Source organism: Nycticebus coucang, chromosome 10, assembly GCF_027406575.1.
Source record: "Nycticebus coucang isolate mNycCou1 chromosome 10, mNycCou1.pri, whole genome shotgun sequence".
NCBI lineage: Eukaryota > Metazoa > Chordata > Mammalia > Primates > Lorisidae > Nycticebus > Nycticebus coucang.
Window position 1 is genome coordinate 116,907,519 of NC_069789.1, and position 27,654 is coordinate 116,935,172.

Here is a 27,654-nt window from a genome sequence, read left to right on the forward strand (position 1 = left end):
ACCAACCTTCCTCTTTCCCCGCCAGTCACTCCTGGGACCCGCAGTCACATCCGCTCCCGCTCATCCAGAGCCAGGGAAGGCGCGGGGCCGTTTCCCAGAGTGCTCTGCAGGAGGACTTTTCTCCTCTTCACCTCTTTCCGGGTCGCCTCCCACGAAAGAAACACTACAACTCCCAGCGTCCTCCGTGAGGCTACAGCGGCGCTGTAGAGCCCGGGCCCCGCCCCCGTCTGCCGAAGTCTGCGCGCGAATGCCGTGGCGCGAATTTGGGACCACAACGTAGACCCGAGCGGAACCGAGTGTGTTACCCTGGCAGCGGTGCACTGGATCCAAGCAAGGCAAGTTGGGCTTCCCGGGAAGGCTGGGATGCTGAGGGTGACGAGCGTGCCGAATGCTTGCTTGTGGTGACTGCAGAGGAAAGGTGTAGGAACACCGAGGAGGCCCAATGCGCGGTGGAAAGGGGAGAGTGCGGGTGAGAAACCAAACCGGTGTCTGCTGGAAGGGGCCCAAGTAGAGGACAGTCGAAGGAAAGGGGCAGTTAGACGCGACAGGGTCTGAGGAAATGCCTGGAAGAGCGGAGCCACTTTAAGGAGGAGGGGCCAGAGAGGGCGGGGACAGCTGGGAATCGGTGCGCTGGGGAGGCGGGGCCAGTGGGAGGGCTAAGGGTCAGGTTAATTCTGGGGAGGGTCACTTGTAGGGGGTGAGGCCAGCTGGAAGGAGGTGGGGTGGGAAGAGGTCAGTGATAAGGGCCAGGTCTAGGTAAAGGCTTCGTGAATAGATAATTTTCTAAATAGGGAGAAGGCTGACCGTGCGTATGTCTGTAAAAGGGCGGAAGCATCTTACTGGCAAATTATTTTGGTTAATAAAACAGGAGTTTCTTCTCGAAGAATCATGTTCTTGATTTTGTTTTTCTGTTTTTTATTTCTTTCTAAAAGAAGGAGTTTCATGTGTTTGGATTTCTTCTTCACAGCCAGTATCCTCAACCACCTTTTGTATTTTTATTTCAGGAACAGCTGACGGGAAAGGAGAAGAACTGGACAGGAAGGGAGAATTCTGATGCCAAGATGCAGCGAAGTATCATGTAAGGGCCCTACCATAACTCCCAGTCTTATTCTCCCCAGGTCCTCTGTTACTTTTTCTAAATCTGTGACTTTAAAAAAACAAAACAAAATAAGACTAATTAGATTTCCAGTTCGAATTTCCAGAAGATGAGTAGTATGGAAAATGTGTACTGAATTTTTTTTTTGAGACACAGCCTCAAGCTGTCACCCTAGGTAGAGGACTGTGACATCACAGCTCACAGCAACCTCCAACTCCTGGGCTTAAGCGATTATCCTGCCTCAGCCTCCCAAGTAGCTGGGATTGCAGGCACCCACCACAATGCCCGGCTCTTGTTTGGTTGCAGCCATCATTGTTGTTTGGCGCCTGAGCCTGATTTGAACCCACCAGCTCAGGTGTATATGGCTGGCGCCTTAGCCGTTTGAGCCACAGGTGCCGAGCTTGAACATAACTTTTTAATCACAAGGCACAGAAACTGTAACCCAGTGGTTCTCAGTCAGCAGTTTTGTCCTCCATGGAGCTATTTTTTGCTGTCACAACTTAGAGGATGGGGATTTGCTGTTGGCATCTAGTAGATAAAGGTCAAGCATCCTTCATGGCTCAAGACAGCCCCCCATAACCAAGAATAATTCAGCCTAAAGGATACGTAGCATCTAGGTTGAGAAACATGCTAACACAAGCTAGCTTTAGGAAATAGGGAATTAGTTGGCTTATATAGTTGAAACCTTCTGGAGTAAATGGCTTGGTTAGATCCATTTGTCAAAATTTTGTCACTGGGAATTCGTTTCTATTGTTCAGCTCTACTTTCTTCAATGTTATCACTCTCAGGCGTTCCTGGGGTTAGTGATCCCAGTGAAAAGAAGGTGTCTCTCCCAGCTGTCCCAACAATATCTAGAGTCATTTTTACTGATCTAGCCTGGGCCACATGCCTCTCCTGGACCAGCCACTGTACTCACAGGGATGGCAGTGCTCTGATTGGCCAACTCAGGTCATGTGTCTACCCGTGATTATGGCCACTAGGGCAGGCCCAGTCAAAATCTTGTGTGTTGACAGAATTCTGGGGAAAAGACATCCCAGAAAGAAAATGGGGGGATGCTGCTGCCAGAGGGAGGGAATTGGGGAATGGATGGAATGGATGATAGGCAGATCTAGACCTGGATATCTACCACAGAAATTAGGGAGATACTGGCTTATGCAAGTCCTGGGTTACAGTTTTCTCATATGATGAGAAATTTGGGGACAGTTTATCCAGGGCTGATAGCACCTTAGATTGCTTTCTGTACACTTTGCTTTTTCCCCCCCCTTTTTTTTGGGGGGGGAGGAATAATTTTAGATACATAGAAAAGCTATACAGATAGAACAGAGGGTTCCTTTATACCCCTCACCCATTTTCCATTGTTGATGTCATGAATTACTATGGCCCACTTCTAACAACTAGGGACCCAACATCAGTATATTATTATTAATTAAACTCTACACTTGATTGAGACTTCAGGGTTTTTTGTTTTAATGTCCTTTTCCATTTCAAGATCCAATTCAGGGTACCATTTTGCATTTAGTTGTCACCTCTCCTCAGTCTCCTCCAGGTGATAGTTTCTCAGACTTCCCTTGTTTTTTATGATCTTGTCAACTTCGGGAGTACTGACAAGGTATCCTGTAGAATATCCCTGTTTTCAGTGCATGCAGTAGTATCATAATTAGGCTAGAGTTGTGGGCTTTGGGAAAGAAACTGAAGGATATTGCCTCATGTCAAGGGTGTATAACATCCCCATGATGTGACACAAAGCTAACATTCGCTACTTGGTTAGGGAGTGTTAGCCAGTCCTCTCCACCATTAAATTCCTATTTTTCCTCCTCTGTACTCTTTTCTTCAGAAGCAAGCCCCTCTTCCAGGCAATCTCAAGTTAATTGGAAGGTACCTTGCTTTATGTTTCTTAGAGCACTTTGTACCTCCTGAAATTTTATATTTAGTTATTTGCTTAGTATTTGCCTCTTCCACTAGAGTGTTAACTTCTTGAGGTCAGGGTCTCTGTTTGGGTTACTGCCAAATCTCTCAGGCCTGGGACAGGCCCTGACATATAAGTGCTCAGTTAATATTTATTGGATGAAAATTGGGGTGTGTTGCCTCTCAGGCAAATCAGGGCAGAAAAATAAGTAGAGCATTGTCTCCTCTGTCTAAGCCTAAGTTTTCTCATCAGTCAAAGGGGTTGTTTGAAATCCTTTATGTGCTGGGATGGGAAAGGGTGATCAAGTTAATTGGAAGGTATCTTGCTTTATTTGGAAGCTGCAGGGGTGCAGCATGGATAGGCAGTGGGGTATTGGTGCTGTTATCATTCCTTTTTTCCCCCTCTTATGTTCCTGTAGGTCATTTTTCCATCCCAAGAAAGAGGGTAAAGTGAAGAAGCCTGAGAAGGAGGCATCCAACAGCAGCAGAGAGACGGAGCCCCCTCCAAAGTATGCAGTGGGGCCGGGACATGGTGGATATTTTCTTTTAGCAGTCAGAATTCTTAGTTGGAAGTGTTAAAAACTTAATTCTAAAATGTCTTGGCTCCCTAAAATTTTTTTACTCAGGCAAAATCAGCTTTAGGAACAGCTGTACCAGGGTGTCAGTGTTGTTTTCAGGGCTCTGTTTCTACATGTCTTGGCTTTAATAGACCAGACTTTGTCCGTGAGGCAGAGACACTGGCCACTGGTCATGTCTTGATGCTGTTTCTAGAAGAGAGCAATGTTCTTTGTTCTAGTATCCACATCACAAGTTCTCAGGGGTGACCCTGGTTGGCGTTGGGTCATATGATCACCCCTGTACCAATCAGCTTGCCCAGAGCATAGACTAGATATAGTCCACATCCCTAAATTGTGACCCTGGGCAAGTAACTTCACTTACTATGCCCCAGTTTCCTAATGTGTAAAAGGGTGTCATACTCTGCATCAGGCTTTTTGTGTGGATTTAATGAGTAAACACATGCCTCCTACATGAAAGGTGTTCTAAGGGGGAGGAATCAAGTCCTAATTTTCTTCAACATTCTTGATTTTTTTTAGATCTGTCTTATTTCCTGTTTAATTTTTTTAAATATCTATTAGATCACACTGTTTATACTGTTTATCAACTTGTTTTTTCAGTTAACATTATGACTTGAGATTTTTTTTTTCCATTTATAAAGAGGAACTTCTTGTATTCCATTTTAGGGATATACCATAGAAATTATTTAGCATTTCCCTATTGATGAATATGTAGGTTATTTGTAATTCATGGTTGTGTGCTGAATTCAGGAGTATCTGTACGTGTACAGATATTTTCATAGCTATTATATGTGGAATTATACATGGTTATTGTAAGTATATCAGTTTAGAGATGTAGATAAAGTTTGAACTCTAATATTCTCTCACGAGTGACTTTTACTAGTGTGAGGTATAGCCTGTCATGTCTTTTTTCTATGCATGTAAACATACACATATCTAACAGGGTTATTGGCACATAGTAGGTGCCCAATAAATATTTGTTGAATGAATAAGTGTTTCCATATTGGATAGTAGGGATCATTTCAGTCAATATTATATCTCGAGTGCCTGGCATCATCCCTTACATATGATACATGCTCAAAAATCTTGAATTTGTTTGAGACAGTCTCACTTTGTTGCCCTTGGTAGAATGCCGTGGCATCTAGTTCATAGCAACCTCAAACTCTTGGGCTCAAGAGACCCTCTTACTTCAGCCTCCCTAGCAGCTGGGATTATAGGCATCTGCTACAACAGCTGGCTATTTTTTTATTATTTTTTTTTAGAGACAGGGTCTCACTTTTGCTCAGTCTGAGCTCAGGTGATCCACCCACCCCAGCCTCCCAAAGTGCTAGGATTACAGTTGAAGTTTAAATAACAAAAATAGGACTGTTATGTATGAAAGTTGCATATACATTTATATATATGCATACATATGAAAGTTATATATGCAACTTTCATCAACATATAGGCAAACATTCATTTTTTACATTCATGGAATTACTCATTAAGTATCTAGTGTCATATGTGCTAGGCACTGTTTTAGACTTTCTGGGTTTAACAGTAAACAAAATCAATAGCCACTCCTCCCATTGAATTGATGGCCTGCTTCCCCCCCGCCCCCCCCAAAAATGCCTTCAAGACCTTTCCACGATAGTCTTTGTAATCATGCTCCATAAAGTGAGTGCCATCACCCACTTAGCTGGGGAGTTGTCGGTGTCCATGCCGTCTCTTGGTTCAGATGGCTCTGTGAGTGCAGAAACTGGGTATGGGCACTCACATGACCTCCATCAGCAGGTATATCACTGCATTGTGATGGTCTGTGTCTTTGTCCTTTACCAGACTGGGAGCTCTTCAGAGCAGTGTCAGGAGTGTGGTCGAGCTGCTTTAACAGTAACCAAAGTCACAGTGACTTAGTTAAAATAAAAGTTGCCTTTTCCTCACTTGTAAGGCTCTGAGCTATTCAGGGAATTTAGGACAGGTAGGTAGCGCTGTACCACTAAAGTTGTCCCAGACCCAGATTCCCTCATCTCCATTACAAAAGTGAGTCTCAGGTCCAGGGGTGAGAGGACATGGACACTAGCAGTCAGGAGCAAGTTGCATGTGTCCATCGTGCTATTTACTTGCTATTGCTTGGAACTTAGAACTTCATGCATAGCTGAAGGGGGCCTGGCACATGTAGTCCCTAACTGGGTGACCAGGTACTTTGCTAAAACTCAGGAGCTTATATGACTAAAAAAAAATTTCGCGACGGATGTTCCAGGCCAGTCTCTGTCCTAGGTAGGGACTCCATTTGCTTCTTAGCATTGCCCATCATGGATGGGTGTTTAGGAAGCTTCTGGAGACATGGAGTGGTAGATCGATAAATGGATGAGCAGTAGAATATTTGCCAAGGAGGCTGCTAGAAAATGTTCATTGAGTGCTTGAAAGGAAGAAAAGGAAACCTAGTGAAGCTGGAGTATTTGGGGCAGCGGCCCCACTCTGCCTGCGGTCATGGCCTTCCCCCCTCTTTTCCCACCTTCCAGAACAGCACTGAAAGAGTGGAATGGAGTGCCTGATAATGACTCTCCAGTGAAGAGGCCAGCAAGGAAGGCAGCCCGGGTCTTGGGCAGTGAAGAGGAGGACGATGAAGCCCTGACTCCCACCAAAGGCCAAGTATACCCTGATTAGCCTATTTTTATTAGAAAAAGCCATAATTCTCATGTTTAGAACTGGGAGCAGCTCAACCGAATTCTGGGCACACTCCACAGGAGGTAGATGAGCTCAGTGGTTGTGCCGGGGTGATAAAAGACCTGGTCCTAACTCTACCTGGGTCCATGAGCAGGGTCCTTGGCGTCCATAAACCTAGATTGCCTCACCTGTAACACACAGTTCCTGGTAACGCCTTCCTCATAGGGTGGCTGAGAGGATGAAATGAGTTAATTCATGTACAGATCTGAGAATGATGCCTGATATGAGACTAGGGCTCAGAAATATATCTAGTCTCATGCCCAGAGGGCTTTCATCCTCTCTAAACACAGTGGATCGCTTCCTTCCCCTGCACAAGAGTCATTTAATGCTTGTTCAGTGCTCCATGGCTAATGTGCAAAGTGTAGCACATCCCCATCTGTCGGTGGGGAGGTCCTGTTGCTCCCTGTCAAAAGCTCTTGGTGTGACCTTAGGCCTAGGCAATCTGTCCCTAACCCCCTTCAACCTCATTGACCTTCTTGGCCTGCTCTGTCCCACTTCTTATGTTTGCCAAGTGGGCTCCACGTCTGGGCCCCTTGCTCTTTATAAGTTACATTAGAAAACAATTGTTATTGGGTAAGAATCTGGTACTGTAACACTATAAGGGAGGGTGGAGTGATGGCCCTTTGAGAAGACAAGGCCTGAGTTGAGGCTGGGGTCATTGAGGCCAGAAAGGAGAGTAGGCAGAGAGGGATTTGGGAAATGTAGCCCTTCCCCATCTCCCCCTCAACCCTCCCATTGCCCTTTTTTCTTCCAGAAGCCTGCCCTGGACTGCCTGAAAGTCTCCCCTCCTAATCCTGCCACATCTCCTGAGAACAGCCCTTCCCTCTCCAATACCTCTCCCATGGGTGTCTCCCCAGTGGGGATCCTGAAGCGCCGTACTGGTAAGAACACATGGGGCCCTTTCAGCTGCCCATCTTTCTCCCCACTTCAGCTCTGATGTTAGTGTAGTGGATAAGAGCACAGCTCTGCCATCCATTAGCTGTGTGACCTTGACTTACCTTCTCTGAACTTAGGTTGATTTATCCGTAAAACAAAAATGATGAGTACAGCACCCACCATACAGGACTGTCAGAAGTTACCACTTCTAACTCTGAAGTGAGGTGCTCAGAACTGGGGCCCGGCTTATAGTCAGCACTCAGTAAATGTTGGTCATTGTGATTGTTATGTGCAGTGGTGGAGGCAGCAAAGCCCATGGTAGGAATACAAGAGACGTTAACCACACTGAGCCCTGAAGGACAGAAGAGGCAGCAGGGAGAGAAAGAGGGAAGAACATTCTAGGCAGGAGGTGAAGAGTTGAATAAAGGTCCTTGAGGGCTGCTGATGGGTTGGTGGGTGCTGGTACAGGAGTGCAGAACTGGGGATGATGAGCTATGAGGTGAGAAGTTTCTGGAAAGCCAGCCTGAGGATCAACACCCGTTGGGGTGGGGGGCTTCGTGGTCACCACTTATCAGGGCCCAGAACTGGCCAGGTCTCTGGCCCCTTGCTTCGGATGTGGACAGCTATTCTGTTACCTCGCTCAGGAACAATTGCTCTTAGGTGCCTGAGGGTTATTTAGCAGAAGGGAGGGAGAGAGACAGTCTTTGAGGGAGTAAAGCAGTCTTAGAAGAACAGAGCTTAGCAATCTTTATCAGTTTAGTAAGCTTCAGCAGAGAGATACCTGCTGGCGTTCTGCAGGCAGAAGTGACAGAGTGAGCGGGTCCATAACAGAATGTGCACGCTCCCGACTGCCTTCTCCTGCAGCCTAATGTAGAGCTGATCTCGTGACTGTTAACACCACAGGTGTAGAGACTGCCAATTCACTAATGCTCTCCTCTCTCAGCTCTCCCATGCTTGTTAGGAGCGCTAAATCCCTCCTCACGCCCTTTTCACCAAGGTGTTCCATTATTGAGCTATACAGGTGTTTCTTATACCTCTAGGCTATATGGGCTGCTACATTTCCCCCTTTTTTATACACAAAATAATTTTTAATATGGCAAGAGCAGTTCTTCCTGTTGGGAAGCCCTTTTCTTACTAGGCAAAAGAATATGGTGATTGTCCAAGTTCAGAATTCCGGGTAAGGGCTCTTTAAATGACGAAGCCCCGATTCAAGCTTCAGCTGCTGCTAGAGAAATGACAATGATTATAATGTTAATTTCTTTAAAGGTCTTTCAGTTTGAGAATCTTTGGCTAAGAAAATTTACGATACAAAGGTCCTGCTTCCCTCGGGAAGCTTTTCCTCTGCTACATGAATTCGTAATAAAGGGATGAACCAGAGATAGTGCTTTCTTGTGGTCTTTGCTAGCGAGAATCTTGCCGCCTTTCCAGAGGCTCTGCTACTTGCAGTCGTTGGTAGCATAAAATCCTACTGCTTGGAACAGAAATTCTGCTTTTCCAGAGGTTCAGCTTCTTGCATTCCTTGGTAATGGATATTCTATCGCTTTTTCCACCCCTTTGTTACTTCTGCTTTTAGTAACCCAAGTTATATCGCCTTTTGCCACTTTCTGCCTTCAGTAGAGGGCAAAGAAAGACACTGCTTTTCCGGTGGAATCTTTCCTTCGCTAGTTGAATTCAGACCTTCTAATGGAAATTTCCTAATTCCTTTTTATCATGGCTGAATGTCCTGTCTCTTAAACGAAGGTGAGCCTTTGTTTTCCTCATGCTACGTACATTTCTTATCTCATATTGCTTATCCCAAATTTATTTTCTCCATTGGCATTTATTGGTCTGGTTTAATTTCTCTATTTGTCTCTGGGGCACCAAAGATCTGGCACACTGTGGGCAGAATTACTCCTCTGGCACAACCCACAGTGAGCAGGATTCTCCCTTGGCATAACATTGAATGAATTACATTGTTTTAACCAAAGAATCATAGAACGGGGTTGTTAATTTTAACTTTCATTCCTATTTGAGAGCGGTAGTCCTGTGCCTTGGGGCATACACCTGGAAGTTTACATACTCTTTGTTTCCCTGTGTCACATAAAGAGAAACCATTCTTGTCTTTGGTATTCTGTATTTTCTTTTAGCAGTTTTTTTTTTTTTTGTAGAGACAGAGTCTCACTGTACCACCCTCGGGTAGAGTGCCTTGGCGTCACACGGCTCACAGCAACCTCTAACTCTTGGGTTTACACAATTCTCTTGCCTCAGCCTCCTGAGCAGCTGGGACTACAGGCGCCCGCCACAACGCCCGGCTATTTTTTTGTTGCAGTTTGGCCGGGGCTGGGTTTGAACCCGCCACCCTCAGCATATGGGGCCGGCACCCTACTCACTGAGCCACAGGCGCCGCCCCTCTTTTAGCAGTTTTCTTCTTGTGTGGTCTACCTTCCCATTTTTATGGAATTTGATGTTAACTGGGGGATTTCTCAGCTGATCCTCTGGCTGCTTAATCTGAGTTGCTATGCTGATAAACATTTATTGGCTTCAGCTGTAAGAGTGATCTTTTAATGGTATCTCATTTGCTGTTTTTTCTCTTCTGGTTTTTTTCTGTCGGCCTTTTTACTGCGTTCAATCTTTCCCTTTCAAATTGAACTTTTTATTAAAGAGACAGGAGGTGTCAATTGTTCCAAACCTCCCTCCTGAAAGTGGAATAGGGGTCTTCAAACTTTTTTTGTAGAGACAGTGTCTCACTTTATCCCCCTGGGTAGAGTGCTGTGGCATCACACAGCTCACGGCAACCTCCAACTCCTGGGCTTAGGCAAGTAGCTGGGACTACAGGCGTTTGCCACAGCACCTGGCTATTTTTTTGTTGCAGTTTGGCTGGGGCTGGGCTTGAACCCACCACCCTTGGTATATGGGGCCGGCGCCCTACCCAGTGAGCCACAGGCACCGCCCGGGGTCTTTAAACTTTTTGACCAGGGGGCCAGTTTACCGTCCCTCAGACCGTTGGAGGACTGGAATATAGTTTAAAAAAAAAAAAAAGCTATGAACAAATTCCTATGCTCACTGCACATACCTTATTTTGAAGTAAAAAAACAAAATGGGAACAAATACAATCACACCGCCTCATGTGGCCCACAGGCCGCAGTTTGAGGACCCCTGGATAGGCATTGGTTCTCAACCTTCCTAATGCTGTGATCCTTTAATACAGTTTCTCATGTTGTGGTGACCCCCAAGCATAAAATTACTTTGATTGCTACTTCATAACTGTAAATTTTGCTGCTGTTATCCTAAGACCATAGGAAATGGGTTTTTGGATGGTCTTAGGCTACCCACAGGTTGAGAACCGATGGTATAGGGGAAGGTAACTAAAGGTTCCTTTACCCTAACTTGATAAACTCTTACAACCTGTTCCCAAACTTTTTTTCTTTGCTGTTTTGCCGAAGGCTTTTACTAAAGATTTTCCATATCTCCTAGTTCTATCTTTTCTCTTTCTTGCTAAAGGCTTTTATCAGCTTTTTTCTCCAGAAAAAAGAAAAGGCTTCACAGAAAAGGCTAGAGGCTTTTATTGGTTTTCCCACAGGATAGTTAGAATTTGGAAAGACAGTGCAGGAAAGAGGAAAAACCCAAATGAGAAAGGCCTGTTGTTGGCTGTCTTTTTCTTAGATATTTCTTTTCCTTCTTACATATTTCTATTTCTCTTTCTTTGGTTTGTTTTTAGCTGATTCTCCCTTCAGCCTGCATCTACTAGATCTCAGTGGCTAATCCGCCATCCCACTTCTGACTCCACTCCAGGACTGGCCAGGTCTCTGGCCCCCTGCTTATCTAGGTTCTGGATATGGACAGCTATGCTGTTATCTAGCTTAGGAACAATTCCTCTTAGGTGCCTGAGGGCTATTTACTTTAGCAGAAGGGAGGGAGAGAGAGACAGTCTTTGAGGGAGTAAAGCAGTCTTAGAAGAATAGAGTTTAGCAATCTTTAGCAGAGTTAAGTAAGCTTCAGCAGAGAGACGCCTGCTGGCGTTCTGCAGGCAGGAGAAGTGACAGAGTCAGAGTGAGCTGGTCCGTGATAGAATGTGCACGCTCCCGACTGCCTTCTCCTGCAGCCTAATATAGAGCTGATCTCGTGACTCTTAACACCACAGGTGTAGAGACTGCCGATTCACTAATGCTCTCCTCTCTTGAGCTCTCTTATGCTTGTTAGGAGAACTAAATCCCTCCCCATTCCCTTTTCACCAAGGTATTCCATTATTGAGCTCTATAGAGGTGTTTCTTATACCTCTCTCATCCTAGCCTATCGGCTGCTACAAGCACCTTTGTCTCAAGGGGGATCTGGAAGGTTTGGTCCTAAGAAAGGACAAAACCTTATTTTGTCCACATACAGTGCTGGGAGGTGTGAGCAGCCCAAAGTGGTCTGCTGTGTATTTGAAACCTGGTAGTGTGACTGGGGGCTTGAATTTTTAATGCCCTGATTATTTTAACTAATCTACATTTGAAACCTGGTACTTGATTCAGTTAGTGAAGACTTTCCAGTGTTTTGGCAACAATTTGAGATACATAAACATAGACTGAGTATTTCTGAGGAAAATTTTGTGTTTGAGTTGAGATATGCTGGGAGTTCATCTGATTTTGGAGACAGCATAAAAAAGAATGTTAGTAATTAATGTTGAAAACATGTTGGAACCATACTTTTGTGGATATATGGAGTTAAATAAAACGTGTTTTTTTCCTTCCTTTTTATTAATGTGGCTCCTAGAAAGTTTTAAGTTTATGTGGCTGGACAGATCTTGTCATTGGATGGTGCTGGTAACACGAAGCACTCTGGTGAGCCCAGAAGTTAGCTAGCCCAGAAGGGGTAGTGTCTGTGCCAAGCCTTTCAGGATGGGTTAGGATGGCCTGTATTGAGAAAAGGCATATGGAAGGTGTTTCAGACAACGTGGGCACGTGGAAGGGTGGAGGTGGAAACTCCATGGCACATTTAGGGACTCACACTTAAGTGTTTGTGGAGAATCATATGCAATTTAGGGAGTAGGGAGAGTTTGAGGATAGTGCCTGGTGAGAGATGAGCTAGAGAGGAGAATGGGGGTGGGCTCCTAAAGGGCCTGGCATACCTGGCTGATGAGCATAGGTTTCTTTTTCTATTTTTTTTATTGAGACAGAGTTTTACTTTGTCACCCTTGGTCGAGTGCCATGGTGTCATAGCTCACAGCAACCTCAAACTCTTGGGCTTAAGCATTTCTTGCCTCAGCCTCCCTAGTAGCTGGGTCTACAGGCACTGGCCACAAAGCCCGGCTATTTTCTTTTCTTTCTTTTTTTTTTTTGTTGTTGTTTAGCAGTCCCAGGCTGGGTTTGAACCCACCAGCCCGGGAGCATGTGGTTGGCACCCTAACCACTGAGCAGTGGGTGCCCCATGAGCCTAGGTTTCATCCCAGGGGTGCTGGGGAGCCATAGAATGGATATGAGCTGGGTGTGACAGGGTCAGCCTTGCATGAAGGGGACTCAGGACATGGTGGGAGCTCAGGGCAGATGCTAAAATCAGCCCTAAGGGGCTGCTAAATAGGATGTACAGGGCCCGGAGGAGTAAAACAGATTGGTGTGTTTGGAAACACCATCAGTTTAGCTTGGCAGTGCTGTAAAAGTGGATTATGTGGCAAGAGACCAATTGGAAGGTCAGGTGCAGAGAGGTTAGGTAGGATGATGGTATGGATCAAAAGACTTTACCCTGGATAAAGTGAAGAACAAAGACTTGTGAAAGAGTTTTGAGCAAGGAGGGGCAGTGCTGGCCATGACTGAAGGTCTCTCTGGGACTGTGTCAAATTACTACCCTGTTTCCCCGAAAATAAGACCTACTTACAGGAACGATAAGACGTTCCCTGAAAATAAGACCTAGAGCATCTTTGGGAGCACACCTTAAAATAAGACAACCTCTTATTTTCGGGGAAACAGGGTAGATGCCAGGAGACCAGGGAGAAGGTGCAATGGCTTAGATAAGAGATAATGGTGAAAATGCGCATAACTGCTCTTCAGTGGGCTCTTCATCATGTGCTGGCATCTCAGTTTGGAGTCCTTTAGAAGCAGGCTCTGAAACAGGGATTCAAGTACAAGTTGTATCTTTTCAGGTATCTTTAGAGGCAGGGGATGAATGTCAAATCAGGGCAAGGGAGGCAGCCACCACAAGATGTGTTATTAGGTCGGCTACCCTAGTGGGCAGCTGGAGTCTAATTCTGTGGAATGCCCTGGAGAACAGCCTGAATGTGTGCCTGAGTCATCCTGCAGACGTGAGTTGATGAAGCACAGAAAAATTAAATAACCAGTTTGAGGTCACACAGCCTGGAAGCAGCAGGGCTTGAAGGATGAGGCCTGTGCTGGGGCAGTGGCTTTGTGCAGGCAGTGAAGGGGACGGGGCTCAGAGCCTTTGCAGAGGTGCCATCAGTGGGTCTGAGGTTGGTGGGACAGGAGCAGACAGGCCAGCCAGGTCAGCCACACCCAGCCATTTTCATTCAGCTCGGAAGCAACTCCCGAAACGGACAATTCAGGATGTCCTGGAAGAGCAGAGGGAGGACAAGGACAGAGAAGCCAAGAAGAGGAAGGAGGAGAAAGGTGAAGCACTGGGAGGTAGGAATTGTGTTTGTGTGTATGAGGGCCTCAGAGAGTTGAGTAGGTTGGACCCATCTGATTTGGTGCTTGTGTCTCCTTAGTCAGAATTCCATGAACCAACAAAGAAGCTTTTGTTATGAAAGCATTTTGAACTGCATTTGTTCAATACATTTGTTTTGCCATCTTGATTCAGTATCACTTCATATCCACTTTACCATTTGTATCTTCCATTTTTATATTTATTTAATGGAAAATATTTTCCTCTAAATGATTTTTTTTTTTTTTTGCTTGTAAATTTTACCAAAAAGCAGTTATTCTTGAACTTAAGGGTTTTAGTAATTTTTCCATGGCACTCCTACGCCAGTACTATGGCAGTTCCTTTTATTAAGCAGTTATGTTCAAACAACTATTAGGTAATTGTACATACACTGAAAGAAAAATTAATTGCATTTTGTTCTTAGGTAACTACAGTTACTTACAAATGGGATGCCAAACATCTCAAGTTATGGAATCCTGTTGAAAATTGCCTACTTTCATTGCCTGTTCCATGCTGATTTTTGCACATCGCTTGATTTTTATAACAGTAACCAGAGAATACCCAGCTTTGCAGAGATACAAAGTCATGGCAAAGAATGTGATCTAACACCGAAAACTAAAATACCTGCAGCTAGCAGTTCATGCAGTGTCCAACAGATGTCACTGGGTTTCCGTTGAAAATCTAGACTGCCCTCACAGCACCCCTGTGAGAGTTCCCTGCCTTTTAGTACACATATGGGAAACAGCCATAAAGGTCTGATCCATGGATCATTAGGGGCCTATCTGAGATTGTCTCAGTTGCAGGCTTTGTCACTGTCAGGTTTTTGTTTTTTTAATAGAAAATTCTCATTAGGCTCAGTTTTCCCAGGGCAGATTTGAATTTAGTCAAGATTTGATTTCTTGTTGGGAATTTTTAATTGTAAATTGTGCAGTTTCAGCTATTATCATTCTTGAGGGTGGTGGTGAGGGGGGTGACCTCTTTCCCCTAAGGTACATTTTTGCAATTTGTATTGTTACTCTTGCTGTGTGGTTTTTTTTTTTCAGTTCTTAAAAATTTTATTTTTGTCTCTGACAAGCTATCACATGCATTTCGAACCCTTTCAGATTCTATTATAAAGTGAGTAATCCTAAAGGAATAGTTTGTAAGCAAACACTGACCTTTGTACTTATTTCTCACACTGCACAGACAAATGTGCAGTTTGTATTCCCTCAGAGGGCCCCACGGGGCTCAGACTCAAGCAAGAGCAGGGTCTCGTGCCTCCCATCACTTTGCAGATATACTTGATTGGTACCAGAAAAGAACAAGTTGGGCCAGAATGTCTCTGGAGTGTAAATGTCCTTGGGGATTAACGTGATCATCTGACTTTTCTGTCTGTCATCAGAAGCAGAGACACCAAGAGAAAGCCTCACAGAGGCTAAAGCGGCAACAAAGAAGGAAGCAGAAGATGGGGACCAGCCCACAACACCCCCCAATTCCTTTGAGACCTCCAGTGAGTTTCTGATCCTCTTCCTTCCTCCAACCCCATCTTCCTGATTTTGAAGTCAGATTATTTTTTTGTTTAAGAAATGGGGTCTCCCTGTATTGCCCTGGCTGATCTTGAACTCCTGGCCTCATGCAGTCCTCCTACCTCGGTCTCCCAAAGTGCTGAGATTCCAGACTTGAGACACCATGCCTGGCTGGGTCAGATATCTTTGGAGGATAGTTCATTTAAACAGGGCATAGATCCTCAAACTTACTGTTTAAATGTGGAATCTAGAAGAATCATAGGTTTTATTATTGTTATTGGTTTTGTTTGTTTGTTTTGGGGTTTTTTTGTTGTTTTGGGGGGGCTGGGTTTTAACCCACCACCTCTAGCATATAGGTCCAGTGCCCCACTCCTTTGAGCCACAGGCGCCTCCCTGTTAATTGTTTTTTTTTTTTAATTATTTTCCTTCATATATGTGGGAAAAGAAGAAAAAGGCAATCATTTTCCAACAAGTATTCATAGCTTTTATAAATTATAGATGCATATTAAATATTATTAGTTGAGCAATAACTTATTAACTAAGCTGAGATATGGGATTATTAGTTAATTTATTAAGCAATAATTTACCCAAGCTGAGTTATGGGATTTTCGAGGTTGGGCTATTGTCTCAGGCCATAGAATGACTCCTGGATCCAGTTGTCCATGAAACCTTTCAGTTGGAAACAGCACTTGTAGGGACAGTTTTAGGTGTGTAGAGTTGTATGTGTATCTGACTTTTCTGCAACTGCAGGAGTGGAAATATTTTCTTCTAATCATAGGGAGAGTTCTTTCTACCACTATTCCTAAGTCTCCAATTTCAGTCTCCATTCCAAATGGTGGAATTCCAGTCCTTAGTACCAAGTAGTGAACATCAGGTCTGATATAACACCTCAAAACTTATGTGCTACAGAAAGAAAAAGGACAAAATTGGCTGTATTTTTCATCTGCATGGTTAAAATGGCTGGTGGGGTTAATTAAAAAAAAAAGTGTTGAAGTTGAACCTGTTTACATTATCGTCTAACCTCTCCTCTCTTTAGAAGCAGAGAAGCCTAAGGAAAGGGTTTCAGAGCCCAAAGTGCCCGTGAAGCAGGAAGCACAGGAGGACGATGCTAAACTTCCCTCCAGAGCCCCCAAGACACTCAGCAGCTTCTTCAGTGAGTTTCCCTTCCTCACCTCCCTGGGGTGGCACGGGCAGGAGGTGGGTGAGCCTCGCTCCAGAGGGCTGCAGTCCCTTCTCACTTTACCTTTGGTTGGAAAGTGGACCTCATCTCTTCTGGCTTGTTACCCGTCTCCCTAAGCATTAGGCAGTGATGGGTGGAGAATGGCTGAAAGGGTGGGGGCTACTGGAAGGAGAAAAGACCCACTATTTCCTGGTTTATTCCCAGTCCCTCGGAAGCCAACTGTCAAAAAAGAGGTGGAAGAAGAGGGGCCGCGGGCTCCAGGAAAGGAGGGGACTGAGGGGTGAGTCAACATCTTGGCCTAGAAAATGTCTGCTGAGCATGTTCTCTTCCCTGCATTCCCACGGCTCTAGTCCCAGCTCAGGCTGCCTCCTCTTTCAAAGTATAGCAAACCATTTTCTCTAAAGGGCCATATAGGAAATATTTTAGGCTTTGTAGACCATTTTTGGCCCTGGTTGCTCCCAGACTTTGTAAAAATAGTCCAGGAGTGGAATATGCTGACCCTTCACCCCAGCTCCTTCCCTGAGCCTACCTGGCCTCTCCAGTCTTTCTTCCTCAGTCTGACCCCCACGGGGCCTGAGTAATCTTTCTTTTTTTTTTTTTTTTTTTTTAATTTGGCCGGGGCTGGGTTTGAACCCGCCACCTCCGGCATATGGGACCGGCGCCCTACCCGCTGAGCCACAGGCGCCGCCCTTTTTTTTTTTTTTTTTTTTTTATTATTAAATCATAGCTGTGTACATTAATGCAATCATAGGGCACCATACACTGGTTTTATAGACTGTTTGACACATTTTCATCACACTGATTAACATAGCCTTCCTGGCATTTTCTTAGTTATTGTGTTAAGACATTTATATTCTACATTTACTAAGTTTCACATGTACCCTTGTAAGATGCACTGCAGGTATAATCCCACCAATCACCCTCCCTCCGCCCATCTTCCCCCCTCCCTCCCCTCCCTCTCCCCCTTCCCCCTATTCTTAGGTTATAACTGGGTTATAGCTTTCATGTGAAAGCCATAGATTAGTTTCATAGCTGAATAATCTTTCTGATACCCTGCAGTTGACTCTGCCCTTCTAAAGGCTTCACAGTGCCCCCAGGACAAAATCTAAGCTCTTTTGGCCACTGGATGCCCGCCTCTAGCCTCATGTCTGATCTGTGTGTTCCTGTCATGCTGAACTCACTAGATTCAGATTTGAAAGCCAGCATGCGCTTCTGCTCTGTTTTGAATTTTACTGGATGCCTCTCTGGGCCAGCCTGGGCAGCCCATGGGGATGAACCATACAGAGCTGTCCTGCCCTGGCCCTTGTGGTGCACACAGTCTATTAGGGTTCTGGGACACTGTATGGGTTTTGAAACAATTTTATTGTAAATGTGTTAATTACTTGAAGAGATGTCTGAGCCAATTCCTATGAAACCTGATGGGTATACGGGATGTTTCACTGACGATTGGTTGAATGATTGAATGGATGGATGGACAGATACATAAATATTCTATAAAGTAGTGAGATCAGCCCCCATCCTTGCCTTGCTCAAAACCTATCTGTGATTCCCAGCACCCAGGATAAGCACTGGGCTCTGTGGGGCCCTGCCCACCTCACATTATAGCCTCCTGCATCAGGGCTTCTCCTTGCTCCATCAGCACCATTTCCTGTCACACCGCCCACTTCTGAATGTGCTGACCCCTGCCTAGAACGCTATTCCCAGCCCTTTCTGCCCAGTATTCTTCCTCAGGCCCCTGGTTCGATTATACCTGCTTGGGGAGGCCTGGCAGCTCTTCTTCCATCACAGTTGATGTGTGACCCCAGTACTTGAGTCAAACATTTTTTTATGTCCCATCACTGTTATTAGAACAGTGCGTGGCATGTTGTGACACCTAGTGACTATACATTCCTCCCTCTATTCACACCAGCCACATTGATCCCTTTTCCTCATGTCACCGGGGTCTCTACCTCAGGGCCTTTGCATTTGCTGTTCCCTCTGCCTAGAATGCTTTTCCCCCAATGCCCACTCTGCTCACCCCTGTCCTCATTCTGCTTAGATCTCTCCTCTCAGGCCTTCTCTGACCATCCCCTGAAGCAGTACCTCCTATCCTGTTCCCTCCCTCTCCTTGGCTTTATTTTGTTTTAAGAACATATATTTTAACTCCTAAATATTTGTGTGGTTTTTCAGTTTTTCTTTTCCCTTACTCTCCCACTGGAAAGTAAGCTCCAGGTTAGCTAATCTTTTTTTACATTCACGCCTGCACCCTTGTGCCTTGAACAGTGCCTGGCACATGATAGTTGGCGGATTAATTTCTCCATGGCTCAGGGGTCTACCTGGTTACTTTCCTTTTGCCTCCACAGACCCCCGGACCCAACCAACTACAATCCTGCCAAGAACAACTACCATCCCATCAAAGATGCCTGCTGGAAACCAGGCCAGAAGTGAGTCTTTTCCCTCCCTAGCCTGCCAACTCCAGCCTCTGTTATTGGGGGGGGCTTTCAGCTGGAGCTGTGGTTAGAGGAAATGGTGAAGCCTTTCCCTCCAGTGTTTTGGGGACAGTCAGCAGCATTGAAATGTGATAGCATTGAAAGGGTCAGAGAGACAGCTCTGGGCAGTGAGCGAGGTTGCTCTTATGCATTTGGTATTTGCAGTGCTGTCCCCAGGGAGATGTGGAAAAGCAGCATGGAGGGGGGACACTGTAGGCTGTGCACATGGCTCTTTGGTCTCTTTTTCTTCCCCAGGGTCCCTTATCTTGCTGTGGCCCGGACCTTTGAGAAGATTGAGGAGGTTTCTGCTCGGTAATTAATCAGGCCTGCCTGGGTGGAAGTTGATGTCCATGTTCCTGGCATGGAGGTCGATGCTGCCTGACCCTCTCTACCTTGTCTCTCCCTGCTCTCCTTTTACATAGCCACAATGTCATGGGCCACAGACATGGTCACAAGAGTGGCTGCAAGTCCTCTTGACTTTCTGCCTCATTCTGTCAGTCAAAGCAAGATATAGGGTGAGCCTAGATCTGTGTGGTACAGAAATAGCCTTCACCTTGGTCTGGCTAGAACTGCAGAAAGTGTGTGATCATTTTAAATCAACCCTAAGTCATTGAATGACTTCAGTCTTGCTTCTGTGCCTCCGTGTTCGTGAAAGGAAGTTGGGTATTGGCTACAGCGAGGACCCCCTTCTTTGTCACAGAGGTTCCCCCGCAAATTCCCCACTCCCAGGGGTTCCGTCTCTTGTCTGGTCCTGGTCCTTCTCAGCAACACATTAGCATCGCTGGTCCATACCTAGATCCTTTCTTCACTGTCCCCAATCCTGTGCCCCTACCTGTCTTCTCCAGCCTAACATTCACCCCTGTGTATTTAGTTTATATAAATATTATCATGGGGCCCACTTCATACTTTTATTGTCAACCTCATTTTACATCTTTCCATGTTAGTTGAAGTAGATCCAGCTTCTTTTAACTGCTTTGTAGTATTTCTTCATTTTCCTATATCATGTGTCATTTTTCAGTTTCCCAACATTGATGGGACATTTTACATTTTAGACTGTTTTCAATGCTTTGTTTTTTACCAGTGTGTCTCTTTGAACATTAAAGAAACTTCCCCTGAGGTGTAAGTCCCATAGTGTGTGTTTGGGGTAAGTCCCAGAGGGTTTTGGGAGGGCCTCACGTGCCAGGCTGAGGGGCTTGACATCCATCCTGTGAGCAGCAGCTAAGTTGAGGGCCTTGCCTAGGGAATAGACCAGGCTGAGTATGGGCTGAACCCAGCTCTGCTGCTTCCCAACTGTGTGTCCAACCCCTCTGAGTATTAGTTTTTTCCTGAGTAAAAATTATACGTCTATCATCTAAGTTTCCCTGTCGACTGTGAAATTACCAGGCACCATAATACAGAGTTTAGTTTCAGGAGAAGTTCAGAAATCATCAAATCACCTAATTCAAGAGAATTGCAGGGAACTGTCCTAACGGTGTAATTCAGAATTGGAAGATTTTATTATTTCTTTGAAACACTTTTGAAATAATTTCAGACTTAGAGAAAAATTATAGATATGGTATGGAATTCCCATAGGCCCTTAAAGCATATCAGCTTTCTTCAAATTTATGTCTCATATCGGCATAGGACAGTTGTCAAAACCAGGACATTAATGTTAACACAATACTGTTATGTAATCCACAAGCTTCATTTGCACTTTGCCAGTTTTCCCATCTGGGGATTTACTTTGAGATTTTGGAAGGATCCTGTGTCTCCTCAAACTTTTATCCATTAATTTTAGCATGTTTTAGTGTTTTGGGGCTTCTCAAACAAATTATCCCAAACTTGGTGACAATAGGAATTTATTCCCTTCTGGTTCACAAGGCCAGAAATCAAGGTGTCAGCGAGTTTGGTTCCTTCTGAGGCTTTGAGGGGGAAGCTGACCCAGGCCTCCCAGCTCCTCGTGGTTGCCGGTCATTCTTGCATTCATGGGATCTCTGCTTCATCTCCACAGCTACCTTCTTTGGGTCTCACTACTTTTCCTTCTCTATATTTTATAAGAATGCTCATGGGGTTTAGGTCCCACCCCAATACACCATGATCTCTTCATCTAAAAGGCACTATTTCCAAACAAGGTCACATTCCAAGGCCTGAGTGGACATGAATTTGGGGGAATGATATTCCACCCCCTTCAGTGAGTGTCCCATGGTGAATCTTGCCTGCATTTATTACTATGGTGTGTATTTGCCTGATGGTCATTTTGTATTTCTTCTGCATTTAAAGAAATTTGTTAATCAGACTTCTGTAAGAAAAACACAACTTCTCTTCTTAATTAGGCCATTAAGCTTTTTAGTACCAAATCCATGCATTCCAGTTTTGATGATACATAAACACAATTCTATTTGGTGGCAGGGAATACAATCCTCAGTTGGCCTCAGTTTGCATCTCGGCTTGATACTTAGCTAGCTCTGTGACCTTAGGCAAGGCATGGAATCTTTCTGTGCCTCCATTTCTTCCATCTGTAAAATGGGAATGATAATAATACCTACCTCAGAGGGAGCTGTGAGTTAAAAGGTGCCTATGCTTAGAAAATGTTCCACGTGGATGAGCTCTTGTTTCTCTGGGGTGATCACTATCTTCATCATTGTTACTGTCACACTGGGTTACTCTCCCTCCAGCAGCCAGTGACTGTGCCCGTGGCTCTTGGTCACATGCCTGGGACTGTTAATGAGCCTTTTCCTCTTCTTCCTGGTTCCCTTTAGTATTCCCCCCTGCCCTCCTGCACACACACACGCATACACACAAACAAAATCACATTTGGCCATGAAGGACCAGGTGGTCAAACCCTTGTGCTCTCCTCCAGGCTCCGGATAGTGGAAACACTGAGCAACTTGCTGCGCTCCGTGGTGGCTCTGTCACCCCCAGACCTCCTGCCTGTCCTCTACCTTAGCCTCAATACCCTTGGGCCACCCCAGCAGGGCCTGGAGCTTGGTGTTGGTGATGGCGTCCTTCTCAAGGCCGTGGCTCAGGCCACAGGTAAGGGGGGTCTATAGTGGAGAGACCAGTGGAAGGGGAACTGAGCAGGGGAAAGTGGAGAGGTTGGGAGGATCTGAGAGACGGTGGAGAGAGAGCAGAAGGTGGAGCGAGGAAGAGACCAAGAGGGAAGACAACCTGACAGACAGATTTGCAAGGGTATTGGGGGGAACATGAGGGGAAACGATTCAGGTGAAGGAGGACCAGGCCTGTATTGGGACTGGGGCTGTAGGGAGAACAATGCTGGGGGCAAAGACAGTAGGATTTGGGGGCTGGATTGAGGGTTGGGGCTTAGAGAGGTGGCAGATGTCCTAAGGACTCTAAAGGACTTTAGCTGGAAGGCTAAAGGGAGAGGAGTGGCATTAAACAGGGTTAGGGGCCTGTAGGGCTGAGCTGCCAACACTGGCTGGGGAGGGGGTGGGGGTAGCGACATGGGTAGACTCCTGCAAGTGTGTGGGAGCACTGAGTGCTTCCTGTGAGGCTTTGAGGAGCTACAGAAAGAGAGCATGGGTAGGGGTAGGGTCCGGTCTGGCCCCTGTGGAGGACAGATGGGACACTAGGAAGCTGAGTGTAAAGGTTAGGGAAAGAGGAGTGGGCCAGGGCTGCAGAGCAGAGGAGAGGGCAGGTGCAGAGAGAGATGGGCACAGGAGGGGTAGGGGGGCAGGGTGCTGCAAATGCCAACTGTTCCCAACTAGGACCTGGCACAAGGGGCCTGTGTCCAGGCCATCCAAGGCCATCTGAGATGTGGGTCTGAGGCTCAATAGATCTGTGTCAAAGGCCAGGGTTTGGTGGTCAGAAGGGATGACCTAAGTACTGGTGGGTTTCCACCTGCCCAGGGAAGGGGTGTCTAAGAAGGATATGAGGGGGACCTTGAGGCTGAGCTGTGGAGAAAGCCAGCATTTTAGGAAGGAGGGGCTTTAGGGTTTCATGAGAAGACAAAGGGGCTCAGACTGAGGGGAGTCTGGAGAGAGTTATGAGGTCATAGGAGGCAGAGGAGAGGATACTCAAAATTTTCTTTCTCCTAAGTTTATTGAATGTGTACACCACACCAGACCTAGTGCAGATGGTATCTGTTATGAATACTTTAAGCTACAAGTGACAGAAAGCCCAACTACACTGGCTTAAACGAGAGGACTTAGATTTCTCATAAAAGAAGTTGTTGCTAGTGCCCTGCCCAGTGATGCTTCATGGCTAGGGCCTTTTGTGCTCCTGTTTTTAACATATCTGTGTTTCCCCTTGTCTCCGTGCCTCCTGGGACTCTCATGGCTGCCCTGGCCCCGAGTTTGTTATGAGTTGTTTACCATGTTGGAAAATCCCCTCCCTTTTGACAATTGAGTTGATTCATCATGCACAGAAAACATTCACATGGTAGCTGTCTCACTAGTGACAATCCCACTCAGGGCCCAAAGTCTGTCCTTTCTGTGTGTCTTCTCTGCAGTGGCCAGGGGTCCATAGACTGGCCTGTGTGCTGTTTTGTTGCTGGTTATTCTCCTTTTCTTTCTTGTCTAGAGTTAGGGCATTATCTTGATATGTGTGGGTAGGTTATATTATCCCTGCATTTCATTTTGTAATAGAAAATATGAGAGAGACACGAAGTACCTGTGGTGACAGGGGTGTTTTGTTTGTAATAGTTGAGAGAGCCCCTGGTCACAGTCGTCATGGTGGCTCAAGTCTCCACCTTCCCAGCTCCTGTTCTTACACTCAGGGGAGCCCCTGGGGTCCAACTTTGGACAATAAGCACATTCCATATGTTTAAATTGGTGACTTGAAACAGAGACAAGCCAAAAGGACATCGGTCATTGCTGGAAGAGGTTAATGACCAGGTAGAGGAAAGGGTCCCTTGGCCTTCTTTCTCTCTGCTCTACCACACTCACTTGCCTGGTGATATTCCACTTACACCCAGATGTTTCCCTTGAGTGTGGACATGTTGGTCAACTGCCTGTCTTGCTCCCTGTGAATGTCTGGTAAGTTCCTACTCCTGACGTGCTGGGATACAGTCACTGAGCCATCGTGAGCATTAGGACTGGGAAGGGGAGGGACTCCCCTCAAGCACGTGCAGCCAGAGAAAACGCATCCAGGCCATCAGTGAAGAGAGGCTCTGCCACAGTTGCCCCCATCACCACCCCACCATCTCCCCTTCAAGGTCGGCAGCTAGAATCCATCCGGGCTGAGGTGGCTGAGAAGGGTGATGTTGGGCTGGTAGCCGAGAGCAGCCGTAGCACCCAGAGGCTCATGTTGCCGCCACCCCCACTCACCGCCTCTGGGGTCTTCAGCAAGTTCCTAGACATCGCTAGACTCACTGGCAGTGCTGTGAGTATGGGACTTACCCCAGAGCCCTGGTGGCTTGGGAGCCATGAATGGCTTGGCTGTTTGGGCTGGGTCTCTTCAGCTCCGCCTGTGGGTGCAGAGCTCCCTTCCCTTCTTCCTGCACTCAAGCCAGGAGGAATCTCCCCTGCAGATTACAGCACCTTATGTCATGCCGGCCACTGACGGGACTCAATATGTATTTCTTGGATCAAAGTGGGCAGGGAGGCAAGGAGGAAAGCTGGCTCATTGTTATTGCCCTGAGAACCAGAGGCCATGGGGGTGGGGTAGGGGTATGAGGGGTGAATGTGGAGGGGGGAGGACGGTTCTTCCCTTCACTATCAGGCACTAACTAGCTTCCCCTACCTCCTCCAGTCCACGACGAAGAAGATGGACATCATCAAAGGTCTTTTTGTTGCCTGCCGCCACTCAGAAGCCCGATTCATCTCCAGGTGACTGTGTGGGCCTAAGAGGCTGGGAGGGACTGCTGGCCAGGACCCCACCGTGACCACCCTTGGATGAGAAAAGCACCATCAGGAGGCCCAGACCCTGACGGGTTGGGAAGGGAGCAGTTTCTACTCACAGCAGGCTCTTCCCTTGGTGATGCTGCTTAGAGAAGGTCCTCAGCCCATGGGTGGAACATGCTGTGATTGGCTGGTGATATCTATCTGCTTTGATCTGAGTGGGCAGCACAGTGCAAAGTCATGGTTTGGCATGACTGGGAACACAATCATCGTCAGCCTGCATCCTGGAGCATTTCTAGTGTAGCCTGAGCCGTGTGCTTCATCCTGCCAGCTTCTCCCACCAGCTGCATGAGGACGGCCCTATTGTCTTCACCCTCAGTTTGCACCTGGGGAAGTGGAGGCACAGGGAGGTTAAGCCATTTACCCAAGGCCACTGACTCAAAGCAAGACCTGTGCCAGGTCAGGTCTGAGGGTCATGTACAGAACCCAGGCACAGTTGTGTGCCTGAGTCACCCTCCCCGAGCCTCAGCACCCCTGCAGAGCAGCTGAGAGGCACCAGTAGGGCACCCACTGCTGCCACTCAGTCTGTGCCCATGGTCATAGCTGTTGTTGGCTGACATCACCTTTTCATCTGTTAAATGGCGCCGTGAGATCTCTTAGGTCCAGTGTTGGAAGATCCTGGGTTTAAGGAAAGGATCTGCAAAGCATCAAGGTGGAGGAGGCCAGAGAAGGCAGGGACAAAGGGGAGAGGCAAGACTGGAATGGTGCAGACAAGCCCACCCACCGGCCTGCTCTCTCCCCAGGTCCCTGAGTGGACGGCTGCGCCTGGGGCTGGCAGAGCAATCGGTGCTAGCAGCCCTTGCACAGGCTGTGAGCCTTACACCCCCAGGCCAAGGTGAGCCCCCTTTGGCCGATCTTTCTGCCCTTCACCAGAGCAAACGTGGCCTTCTCTTTTCCTCACAAGTCCAGCCCCACCCCTTCCCCAGGTAGTTCTTGCCACCTCAGATTCTCTTAGGCCATTAGGTTTATGTTCCTTGTCATACAGCAAAGCACCCATTGTGGACCCCAGGGTCGGGCACATCCCTACTCCTCTGGTGGGTTTTTTTCTTAGAATTCCCCCCAGCCGTGGTGGATGCTGGGAAGGGCAAGACAGCAGAGGCCAGAAAATCATGGCTGGAGGACCAAGGCATGATCCTGAAGCAGACGTTTTGGTGAGAGCCAGGGGCTAGGGAGGAGCCAGAGGGGTGGTGAGCACAGTAGGGGGGCCCAGGTGAAATGGGAAGAGCCAGTGGCTGCCAATCTTAGTGACCATGGATGGGCCTGGTGACTGGGAAAAGCAGTGATCCAGATGAGACTGGTCCTGAGCACATGGGTGCTGACAAAGATGAGGAAGGTGGCAGACAGTGAAGGGCCAGGGATCCAGGAGAGGCAAAGAGACACGGACAGGGTAGCAGGCATCAAGTGGTCTCTGAGTTCTGAGCAGGGCCATATGTACAGAAAGGCCATAAGAACTAGAGAAGGGCTGGTGACGACTAATGTGTAGCAAGGGGTCATGACAGTCACAGAGAGGACATCCATGGAGTGAAGGCGAGGGCTCCAGAGGGAGCCATGTGGGGAGACCTTGACCAGCAGCTGACCCATGACTGGTGACAATGAAATGATGGGTGCCCCAGAGACAGTGTTGGAGGCAGAAGGGCTGATGAGCAGTTCCATGGATGTCTCAGGGGCCACCCTCTGCTGGGCATATAGCAGAGCTCCTGGCTAGGGTGGTGGACTTGCCTCTCTGCCTGCAGACAGGATTCTACCAACTGCTACCTTTAGGCCCAGACCAATGAAATGAGAATCTTTGCAGGTGGAGGCCGGCCTTGAACATCTTGGGTCAGAGCTATAAGTGTGCCTATCACCCAAATAGTGTTCATTGTAGCCATTAGGTGGGGTTTCTCCCCTCCCCTCCTGTCCCACACCCCTCACTTGATTCCGAGTATTACTTCCCCTTCTGTACACTTGTATGCCCATAAGTTTCCATTTAATCATGAGTAATGTGGCGTTTGTTTTTCCATTCTCGAGATACTTAGGATAATAGTTTCCAGGTCATTCTAAATTGCTGCAGAAGGTGTTAATTCATCTTCACTTGAGGCTGCATAGAGCTCTTTAGCACAGGCCTGAGCGGTTCTCATGTGTAGGCCAAGTAGAGAATCACTGGTCTGCTGGTGACAGGTGGGGACTATGGCAGGCTTAGCCTAAGGAAGATGGAGTCAGAGTGACAGGGACACTGAGGAGAACACAGAGGGTGACAGGAGATGGGCAGAGGTGTTTATGAGCCCAAGCTTCTGGGCACAGGCTGGGGTATCTCTTCAAGCTATGCAAGTTCTAGGAAGATACGTATATCTTGTTCTTGCCCCCATACTCCAGTGAGGTGCCTGACCTGGACCAAATTGTCCCTGTGCTGCTGGAGCATGGCCTGGAACGTCTCCCGGAGCACTGCAGGCTGAGCCCAGGTATGGGCCCCAGAGACCCTCTTAGGTTCAACAGCAGCCCTGCACTCTGAACCAGCGTGGATGTGGGCATCTTTTGAGGCACCTGTAGAATCTTACTCTCTCCACCAAAGTTGACTCCCTTCCCTGGTGCTAAAAGCCATTCCTTTTCTCTGTCGTTTCCCTTCCATGTTAGCATGTAGATGAAGCTGCTGTAATGAAGATGTGGCAGGGGCAGTGTGTCAGGCCGCAGAGAAATGCTTTCTCTCTCATGTCAGTTACCAGAGCAGGGCAGGTGGCCTGGGAGGGTACAAGGCTGTGCTCTAGGGATTACCCAGGGACCCAGGCTTTTTCTGTCATGTCCCTGTGCCTTCCCGAGGTTGTCACCCCAGCATATGTGATCAGAGGTGGCTCACTTCCTATTCTAGGTTGTAAGGGGAGGGGAGGCAACCAGATTCCTTGTAGGGGTGTGACCCAGATCAG

General features: G+C 46.9%; 1 protein-coding gene across 3 annotated transcripts in view; it reads left to right on the top strand.

Moving 5' to 3' along the window:
• The first annotated feature begins 183 nt into the window (after positions 1 to 183).
• LIG1 (DNA ligase 1) overlaps positions 184 to 27,654 on the top strand; it is a 42,797-nt gene continuing 15,326 nt past the window's right edge. Inside the window, exons 1-17 of one of the 3 annotated variants that reach the window (XM_053605924.1) lie at positions 184 to 335; positions 1,005 to 1,078; positions 3,421 to 3,510; positions 6,078 to 6,207; positions 7,037 to 7,163; positions 13,638 to 13,733; positions 15,149 to 15,256; positions 16,309 to 16,425; positions 16,657 to 16,732; positions 18,795 to 18,875; positions 19,176 to 19,232; positions 21,760 to 21,932; positions 24,073 to 24,239; positions 24,609 to 24,685; positions 25,501 to 25,592; positions 25,809 to 25,908; positions 27,110 to 27,195. In XM_053605924.1, coding sequence (XP_053461899.1) covers positions 1,062 to 1,078; positions 3,421 to 3,510; positions 6,078 to 6,207; positions 7,037 to 7,163; positions 13,638 to 13,733; positions 15,149 to 15,256; positions 16,309 to 16,425; positions 16,657 to 16,732; positions 18,795 to 18,875; positions 19,176 to 19,232; positions 21,760 to 21,932; positions 24,073 to 24,239; positions 24,609 to 24,685; positions 25,501 to 25,592; positions 25,809 to 25,908; positions 27,110 to 27,195 — 1,594 coding nt within the window. In that variant the 5' untranslated portion in view covers positions 184 to 335; positions 1,005 to 1,061. Of the gene's footprint in view, positions 336 to 1,004; positions 1,079 to 3,420; positions 3,511 to 6,077; positions 6,208 to 7,036; positions 7,164 to 13,637; positions 13,749 to 15,148; positions 15,257 to 16,308; positions 16,426 to 16,656; positions 16,733 to 18,794; positions 18,876 to 19,175; positions 19,233 to 21,759; positions 21,933 to 24,072; positions 24,240 to 24,608; positions 24,686 to 25,500; positions 25,593 to 25,808; positions 25,909 to 27,109; positions 27,196 to 27,654 lie in introns of all 3 variants that reach the window. The other 2 variants (XM_053605925.1, XM_053605923.1) reach the window with 2 other exon arrangements.